Source organism: Monodon monoceros, unplaced genomic scaffold, assembly GCF_005190385.1.
Source record: "Monodon monoceros isolate NGI ecotype Baffin Bay Population unplaced genomic scaffold, NGI_Narwhal_1 Super_Scaffold_10, whole genome shotgun sequence".
NCBI lineage: Eukaryota > Metazoa > Chordata > Mammalia > Artiodactyla > Monodontidae > Monodon > Monodon monoceros.
Genome location: NW_021703766.1, coordinates 1,672,862 through 1,682,459, shown reverse-complemented (window position 1 = coordinate 1,682,459; position 9,598 = coordinate 1,672,862). Strand labels below are relative to the sequence as shown.

The following is a 9,598-nucleotide window of genomic DNA, read 5'->3' as shown; positions in this document are numbered from 1 at the left end:
GCAGCCCCACGAGTGCAGAGGGTGCCTTTGGGGGTGAGGATGTGCTGCTCTCCTGGGCCTCGGGCCACCCCCTTCACCATCTTGGAGGCCACGGAAGGGTCACACGTTTACGATGCACGAAAGGGTCCTGTCCAGAGGCAGGAGCGCCAGGGGGTGCTGCTTCCTCCCCGGGGTCCTTGTAACATCACAGCGTGTCTGAGCTCTCCCACTGGGCCCGGATGTCACCCCCGCCCCCTCCCACTCCCACTCTGCCTGGAATCCAGTTCCGCTTGCCTGGCCCCCATCCCCAGTCTGCCGAGATCCCACGCCCTCACCGTGGTTCTGGCTAACCCCACGGGCAGGGCTGGTTCAGCGATGTCAGAGGTCCCTGCCTCGCTGCCGACAGCCTGACCCCGCCGGCCGCTTCCCCAGGCAATTTCCCAAGAATTCGGGGACTACGAGAAGAGGCCTCCCATCCCACCACCTTCTTCCCCACCTTCTCCAAACAGGCTGCTCTCTCCGTGCACAGGGTTGGGCGAATGTGCCCTGGTCCCCCACCCGGAGGCATTTCTCTTCTCTCGCTCCCTCCTGCCCCAGAGGACCCTGACCAGCTCCGCTCAGGCCACACGCGGGGGGCAGTTCATTCAGGTTGCTTTGAGACCTGTCCTTTCGTGTCCAGACCCTTTTCCGTCAGTGACCGTGAAAGGCACACTCGTTGAGGGCCAAGGAACGATCAGGATACCAGTGCCCTTTCATGTGTCCCACCTGCTCCCATGGAGACGGAAGTAGGACTTTTAACACGCTAGTCAATGCATCACGGCCTGTGCATCTCACGGAGCTGCCCCTGGGGTTTTGTTCAGCTGGTCTCCCTGGAGTAATAGGTTTTCGCCAGCAAAAAGCGAAGCTACGTGGTGCTCAGGGACCCTGGGCACCCAACCCGCTGGGGGCAGCACCAGGACCTGGCCCGTGGCTGGTACTCCCTTGCCCCAAGCCCAGGGGTTGGAGTGGAAACCTCCCCAGGGGCACCCAAGGCCCCTGGTCCCAGCAGCCTGGGCTCGCTCGGCAGCTGCCGTGGATGAGCCTCCTGCCCTCGTTGAGGTTCAGGCGGCCTTCCCATCCTGGCACAACCCCGTCCTGCCACGCAAGGCCCCTCGAGGAGTGGAGTTTGCCGGCATCGAGTGAGGGCTGGCAGGGCTCTGGGCCTTGCTCCACCCCGAGGCTGTGATGACTACCCTCAGGGCTGTTGTGGAAGCCTGTCCCTTCCCTCCGACCCCAAGATGGCACGTGCCTCCTCCCGACCCGGTGCTGGTCCTGGCCTGGCTGTCGCCCCAAGGCCAGGCCTGTGCTCCTCGGTCCCAACTTCAATGTCCCTCCTGAGAGGTGGACCCAAACTCCCCCCTCTCATCCCCTCGCCTCCTCCCTGGCCCTGAGCACCCACCTGTGGCCTCGAGGAGGCTGTTGGCAAATGAATGAATGAATGAACGAACGAACTGGGCAAGGAGGTGTACGATCAACCCCCCCCCCAACCCCAGGGAGGCACCTCCAGGAACCTCCCTACAGCCAGAACCTGGCACTGAATACAAGACAGAAAACCATCAGCAGTGCTTATAATTCTTTAGAAACAAACAACCCCCCCACAAAACACAGAACTCCCCATCCCGAACCAGCCAAGCATGTAACAGGTTAGCGGTCGGCAGAAGAGAGAGGCGTGAAGTCACACACGTCACTGCGCGACATCGTGGTGGGTGGCTGGCGTGGCTGGGACCCGTGGAGCAGCTGGGCTGCACGCCACTCCCACGATAAATAAACACGGTGCCAACAGCATCCCTTACACTAGTGAAACGTGAGGACGAAACAAAGCAGAACGGCTGCACACTTGTTATGCCAAAATGTGGCTTAAAAAAAAAAGTAACCCACGAAGGTGAACGCTCAGGACACTTGTCAGTAGTGTGGTCAGGAGTGGAGTCTCTGCCCCAGAACACAGACACGCCTGCCTTCTAAGGGGTGGGCGGGGCGGGCAGGGCGGGGGCCCTGGGCTGCACGGGACCCCACAGCCTCAAGTATCACAGCCTGGGCCCACAACCTGCCTTCCCACATGCTGTGGAGAGCCACGCTTCAGAACTACCTCTGACCTTTCAGTGCGTAAAGGGACCCCGTCACTCCTGCAGGGGTGGCACCACCCCACTTCCCCAAGATGCACATGGTGGGAAGGCCACTGCAGTCTGGAAAGGGACACCCGGCTCCCTGCACTCTGCCAGGTCACATCCAGAGCCAGTGGTCTGACCACGATGCGTCCTAAGTGTCGCCCCAACACCCTGGAGGGAAAGAGGCCAAAATCTGCTCAGCGGTTGCTGGACCCCTGCGGACAGGCAGTGGGCAGTGCACCCCAGGCAGCACCCTGCCCGCCCCCTGTGCGAGGGGCTGCGGTGGCTACGACGGCCAGTCTCCTCCTGAAGGGGCACAGTCCCACCAGGCAGGTAGTACAGCAGCTGCGGGCCCCATTTACAGGTGAGAAAACTGAGGCCCCAATACAGAAAGTCTAAAACCAGGTCTCTGACCTCCTGGATGACATTCTGCCTTCAGACGTTGAGCTGAGCCCCTAGATGCGTGGTTTACAGCCCCGGGACAACTGAGTTGGTGAGGAGACTTCCGTGGACGTCGGTCCTCCTCACACGTCAGGCGCTACAGGCGGGCAGGGGTCTCCTGACCAGCACGAAGAGGGAGGGGTGGACACGTGGCCACCTCTGTTTCAGCCTCAATGCCCAGCCTGGCCCCCCGCAACAAGCTGCTTGTCAGGTCTCTCTGGGCCCATCGGACCATGTGGGGCCCCGGAGCCCAGGTGGGTGGCAGTAGATGGACTGGCCACTCGGAGCTCACATGGCCCCTGGGAAATGGCTATAGCTGAGCAGTGAGGCTCAATGCCCAAGGGCTAGTCTCATCCTTCCCCTGGTGGGAAGGTCAGGGGTCAGAGACCAAGGCAGAGCCGCCAGCGCCTAAGAGGGGCCTCGAGGGAGCCGATCTGACCTTTGGTGACGCTGCTCCCCAAGCTGACTCTGTGGACAGTGACAGCACAGGAAAGCCAGCCGGTGGCCAGGCCAGAGGAGCTTCTGGGCCTCGGCTGCCTCCCCTGGGGAAAATGCTATGGGAACCACAAACACAAAAGCCTGCGAGCACAGCCTCTCCGGAGGGGAGGGTGGGTGTACCATGCTGGTCTCAGCGGGAGCCAGGCCCCCTGAGTCAGGTGGCCTCCAGAGCAGGTGCAGTCAGAGTGCCAAGGCCTGGACTCTAGCTCCCCGAGCCTGGGACAGGTGACAGGGGCGGGGACAGCAGTGCCTTGGCCAGGAGCTGAGAGCCAGCCCCAGATAGCTGGCAGGTCTGCCGTCCAGCCCTCGAGGCCCGGGAGAGCTGCCTTGCGGGAACACAGAGGAGAAGCCCATGAAGGGTCACCGCGTCTGCTTCCAGATTTCAAGTGTGAAGCTTTCAAAAGACTAGAGCTTGGCTCCAAAACCGATGCAGAACAGACCTGAAACAGCACTGCCCACTTGCCCACCATAGGAGCTGCTGGAAGCTTCTGGCCTTTGCTCAGGCTGGTGTCCAGGGAGGGATTGTACAGTCAGGAGCCCAAAGGTGTCCTGAGTGACAGGGTCTAGCCCCCAAACTGGCCCCGATCTGCACGTCCCGGTGGGAGGTCCGGGGTCTCCAAGCTGCCCCTGACTTCCGCTCGGATCCCCCTGCCCGTGGCAGGCACCAGGGCACCACTGTCGATCAGCCCAAGGCCTTTCCTTCTACAAGCCTTTCATTCAGATGTTCTTTCTTTTCTGGGGTTGGGAAGGGAGCTAGCGCAGGTCTTTAAGGCAACGAGACACGAGCACGTGGGTTAGTTTCACGAAAGTCACTACATCTACGGTAACAGAGAAACAGCAAAGCCCAAGCGCATGTGTCCAGGCCACCGTCCAGAGGGTTCTTGGGGGGGGTTCTCAGAACCCCTCCGTTCTCGAGACGTGCCGGAATCTGGCGACAGGATCTGGTCCCTCTGAGGCACATCGTGCTACGGGTGGCATTAGGGGAGAAAAGACGCGCCGCCCGCCCCCCCGCCAACACACGTTTCTTTAAAAAATAATCATCTTGGTGGTGTCGACGCGACCTAAGATTAAGTTAAAACAAAAATAATAAAGGGACTTCCCTGGCGGTCCAGTGGTTAAGACTCGGTGCTCCCAATGGAGGGGGCACAGGTTCAATCCCTGCTCGGGGAACTAAGATCCCACGTGCCGCACGGCGCGGCCAAAAAAATAAAATAAAGTTAAAAAAAAGTACAAATACACAAAGGTGAGAAGGGAGAAGGCCCGATTCGGCAGGAAGCCCCGCGGCCTCCTCGGTCCAACGTTCCCGCCTCCACGCTCGAGAGGTATCCACGGACATCCGTCTTCTGGGACTAAATTCGTACCAGGGTTCACAGTGGCCCGGCCGCCACCCTGGGGGAGGGACAGTGGGGGCCCCCAGCTGAGCTGCCTGGATGATGGAACCGGAGTCGCTTTCTAAGGGGTGGGTGGTTTAAAACAATCTCTGCGTTTTCTTTCCGGCAGCTTCTCAGATCCTGTCGCTTACGTCTCCTGGGGAACCACATGCATGAGCTTCTGGCAAAGGACCGTCGTGGAAACTGCCAGGAGAAGAGCGGAGTTACTTGGGGATCCTCTGGTCCTGGGCCTGGGGGGTCAGGGCAGCAAGGGATGTGGGCTCACCCCACCCCGTCCTGAGGTTGTAGGAGAAGCCAGAAAGCCAGAAATTTATGTGGAACCTCCCAATTTGCGTGTGTGTGCGCGCGCGTGCGCACATCGGGCCTGCAGGCCTCCTAACGGTTACGTTACTCAGGGAGGTGTGGCCAAGGATCCCGGCAACAGGCGGGTGCCGGCTCCACCCCTCATCCCGGTTCAGACCCCAGGACCATCGGGAGACGTAACTAGATGGTGGCCCCCCTGCTGGAGGCCTGTGACACCACACCTGGGCCACCGCCTGGCAGACCTCCAGGACCGGCAGCTAGCACGCCCTCCGCGGACCTCAGAGGGGCTGGAACAGGCGGGTGTGCTGGCGCCCAGGTGAACCCATCACCCACAGAGCCTTCACGAGCATCACTCGGGGGAGATTTCAGAACGGAGGGGCCCTACTCTAGGCCCTTGGTGTGTTCTGACAGCTCTTCAACAGGGACTACAGTCCGGGCTGGAGGCAAAGCTCCAGCAACATGATGGACAGCGTCCTGGGCCCCGGGCAGGTGCCCATCAGAATTCTGGGACAGCTACCCTGGGGATTTTGAAGCCCATGCAGAAGCCTGTCACACTAACAGCGGTCTCGGCACAGGGTCCTGAACCAGGCTTGTAAATGAGCCCTGTGGCCACAGTGCATATCCTGTTTTCTCCTCCTCAGCCGGCTGGGTTTAAGCTGGCGGCAGACGGGGATTTCGTTACTTGGCAAGAGCGGCCTGGTTTTCTGGAATCCCTTGTTCTGGGATTAGCTGGTGCACAGCTGAGCGCCTTACCCTGAAATACGTAGGCTAGGTCACCACCAGACACGCCCAGCACGGTCTGCTCGGCCAGGGCCTCACACGTCCCGACCCCGACCCCCGCTGACCCAGGGCCGTGGGCACTGCCTGCCGCGTCACTCCTGGCCAGGTGGGCGGGGCAGACCCCAGGGCGGGTGGAGGAGGCCCGGCCTGGGGGGAGGTACTCACAGATGCCCTGCAGCAGCCACTTGGGCTTGTTTTTCCACCAGACCCCGAGGAAGTAGATAGGCAGGCCACTGAGGATGATGGTGAAGCCGATGCCGCACTCCACGGGGGTCTTCCAAAAGGAGACGGCGATCAGGAACAAGCAGGCCAGGATGAACAACGCTGGGAGAGCCAGGTGGACCTGGGGAGGGGACGCAGCTGACATGGGGAGCAGGACCTCCCCGCGGGTCCTGCACCTGCGGTGTCCTGGCCAGCCCTGGGAGCATGGCGCCCTCCCTGTGCCCCCGCCAGAGCCGGCCTCGCCCTTGGGCCCCCCCCCCCCCCCCCCGGGCCCCCCCCCCCCCCCCCGACAGCCCTGCGCCCAGCTTATCCTTCCGGATCCAAAAGGGCCCGACCTCCCGGGCTGCTGCACTCGCCGTGCAGCGTCTCCAGGGTTTACTAGAGCCTGAGGTTCCCCTGGGTCGTGCTGGCCTCTTGAGAACCTTGTTCTCCGTTTACCCACCTCAGCACCCAGCGCTGGGCAGTAACTACCCAAAGCCCAGCTGGTGCTGGCTGGTGAGCTGGACCAACCAGGCTTCCCAGGTGGGGGAAGGTGGGCCCCCCTGGTTCCCACATCGCAGGGCGGGACCCCGGCCCCGCCTCTCACCACTGTCCCGTGGTGTTGGGGCAATGCCTCTGGGAAGGCCGTGGCCACCCGCTAATAGGCAAGGGGCACCCACCTTCTCAGAGAGTCCTTGCGGATGGACTGGACCACAGGCTGCGTGGCTGCTTGGCAGACAGCTCCGCCCACACAGGGCCCAGAAGAGGAGCCACAGAGGCACCCACAGCACAGCCAGGGCCCCAGGGACACTTGTCCCCTGTCTGCACCCACCGTGCCTCCTGCCAGGCAGCCTGTCCACATCCGGAACCCGCCCTCTGTCTACACCTTGGCAAGAGACCCTGGGGTGAGCGAGGGTCCCATCAGGTCGGCCCTCATGCCTGCTCCACCCCCAGCTCCACAAGGACAGGCCTGCTCCCCACAAGCAGGGAGCAAGGTGGTCTAGGGCACTGAGGTCGCCGGGTCCCCTGGTGGAACCTGTCCAAGACAGGAAATCTGGTCCTGGCTGGCATTGCAGGACTGCTCGGTGGGCGAGGGGCCCGTGGACAGGCGCCAGCTGCTGGCCACACGCCACCAGGACCGGAAGAAGGGCAGGAGCTGCCGGTCGGCAGCCGCCACGCCACGGGCTCTGCCCTCTCACTCCGGCATGACTGTCGGGGGCATAGCTGACGTGCTCACCAGGCCTCCCCAGCAGGGGTGTGATGCCCTTTTTGGAGAAACAAGGTCGCCCTTGGGCAGCTGTGCCCAGTACTGAGTTTATGAGGACACAGAAAGCCGACCTCAGGCCGGGGGCACGGTGGGCAGCCTGGTCCCGAAAAGCCTCCATTCACTCAGGGGCAAAGTCAGAGGACGCGCCCCTCCCCAGACAAGGTGGGACCCGTCCCCTCCGCCCACGTGCAGTCTGCTCTCGGCCACCCCGGCCGCCCGGGGCCGCAAGCTGCTTACTTCTGCTCCTCTCCTTTCGCTAGAAGATAAGCTCTAGGAGGATTAGGTGCTGGGGGTGGGGGGTGACTATTGTGTCCTTTGACGAACCCCAGCACCTAGAATCAAACAGTCATCAACAGAACTCAAGGCTTTTCACCAGGGCCCTTGGAGAAGGGTGCCCTGAGCTCCGGTGTGCAGAGGGGACGGAGGCCCACAGAGCGACGCTGGCTGCCCGGGCACACGTGGGGACCGCGCGGACGCTCACCTTGATGGGCCGCTCCAGATCTGGCTTCTGGTAGCGGAGCCAGATCATCCCGATGATGGCCAGGGCCACACAGAGCCAGTTGAAGAAGCTGAAGAAGTTGATGACGGAGAATATGTCTTTGGAGAAGGCGTACAGCAGGGTCATGGCACACTGCAAGCACGGGGATGGGCCGTGAGCTGCTGCCGCCGCCGGGACACATCTGGCGGGCGGGCTGACCGCACGCACCCACTCCCGTCTTAAAGGAAGATGTGGTCTGTGGGACACGCAGGCCCTCACGGCAAAGGAAAGCGCTGATGGGGAAGGGGCCAAGGCGCCTGGATTTCAAGGAGGGGTCACAGCCCACGCGCTGCCCTGCGGGGGAGGTTTGGCTTCACACGCCTCCAGGTTGTTTCTGCTTCTTGTTTCTCTCTCTCTTTTTTTAAATAACCACCATGTATTAATTTTGGAACGAGAAACAAAAAACCATCCAGCGCCATGTGGAGTTCAGGGGAGAGTGTGGCAAAGAGCACGACGTGGAGACACACTTCGCGCTACAGCCCGTCTCACCTCCACCTTGGCCTCCGGCCCGCAGCCCGGTGACACTAGGCGGAGCCGGGACGGCGTGGCCGCTCCCCGGACTCCCTCTGCAGAGCCCCCAACAATCCCCGAGGGACACGCCCACCCTCCACCTCACCCCGCCAGTGACCCCCGCCCCATGGAGGGTGGGGACTCACCGTGAACACGAGCGAGGGCACGGGCGTCAGCAGCTGTGGGTGGATCATGGAGAGGATGGAGGGCAGGTGGCCCTCCCTGGCGCCCACGAAGAACAGCCTGCGGACAGAGGGGAAGGCGGTCGGCCTCGGCCGAGGGACCCAGGCAGGTGGGGAGCGGAGGGGGCCTGTGCTGAGGACCGGGCTCCCTGCCGTGGGCCTTGGTGTCCCCCACGGAGCCAGCTGGCAAGGGGCCCTGTCACCTCCAGCCCCCCGCAGGGCTCACGTGAACCCACGAGACAGCCTGGACGGACACAGCAGTTGTGTCACCTCTGGGCAGGAACGTGCGTTATTTCTGTGTCACTTGAATGTTTTGACAGCTATGTTATTACTCAAAGTAACAAAAAATAGAGCTCTCCGAGAGCACGCGAGAAAGCCACACGTAGCAGCTCCCCACGCGCAGCCCCGCCCGCTCCCCCGCTCTGCCGCCAGAGCCTGAGTGAGCGAGGGCGGCGGCCCTGGCGGGGCTCACCTGGAAGACGTGAAGAGGGACCCGTTGACGGAGCCAAAGCAGGACAGACCCACGAAGACGGGGATGATCCAGGACATGACGCCCAGGTGGTAGTTCCCAAAGTCCTAGACGGACGCTGAGCGTGAGCCCTGCCCCGTGACGCCCCGACTGCCCCACCTGGCCGTCCGCAGGCTCCTCACCGCCCCCCACCCCCGGGCTGGCCCACACACAATCCCCTCCCCGAGGGCTCAGTATTTATTCGGAACGTGGGACAGGCCTCTGAGGTGGGGCTGGAGGTCCGTAATGGACTCAGCCCCTCGGCTCTAAGAGCGACCATCACTGGAACCACCACAGACGTGCCAACTTAAAACTGTCCAGGGTGGTCTGGGCACCAGTGCTGCTAAAGCTCCCTGTGGTCCCCACATACAGCCAGCGCCCTGCACCCGCTGGCAGGCTTGGTAAAGCACCACCTCAACCCCTCTGAGTAGGAGCACACTTTGCAGACGAGGGGCCCGGCCCGCTTCTCATCGTGGGCTCGGAGGGCCGCGGCCGGCTCTTAGCGGCAGGTGGCATCTTACCACGGCCACAGCCTCCGACGTGAGCATCTGCTCAGGGGACAGCGTGGTGAAGTAGGCCAGGTTCGTCAGCACGTACACCAGGGTGACGATGGGGAGGGAGATGATGATGGCCAGGGGCAGGTTTCTGCAAGGACCGGGCGGGCACATCACCAAAATGAAGCCCACCACGGGGCCGGGCCCGCCCCTCGCTGCAGGGGAAGCGGCACGTGACCAGCAAGTGGCTGGAAGGTGGCGCTTGGGGCAGGGCAGCTGTGCAAACCTGGGCCAGCGACTCAACCCTGCCGGCCTCCACGCCCCCATCTGTGAAATGGGCTTCCTGCCCATTCTGAGGACGA

General features: G+C 62.6%; 1 protein-coding gene across 1 annotated transcript in view; it reads right to left on the bottom strand.

The window, feature by feature from the left end:
* Positions 1–1,080: 1,080 nt before the first annotated feature.
* The window catches only part of SLC7A5 (solute carrier family 7 member 5), a 33,202-nt gene continuing 24,684 nt past the window's right edge, over positions 1,081–9,598 (bottom strand). Inside the window, exons 5-10 of the mRNA XM_029206875.1 lie at positions 9,264–9,387; positions 8,707–8,810; positions 8,199–8,295; positions 7,486–7,635; positions 5,702–5,879; positions 1,081–4,636 (exon numbers count right to left, since the gene is read on the bottom strand). Of these exons, the coding sequence (XP_029062708.1) occupies positions 4,581–4,636; positions 5,702–5,879; positions 7,486–7,635; positions 8,199–8,295; positions 8,707–8,810; positions 9,264–9,387 (709 nt within the window). The 3' untranslated portion in view covers positions 1,081–4,580. The remainder of the gene's footprint in view (positions 4,637–5,701; positions 5,880–7,485; positions 7,636–8,198; positions 8,296–8,706; positions 8,811–9,263; positions 9,388–9,598) is intronic.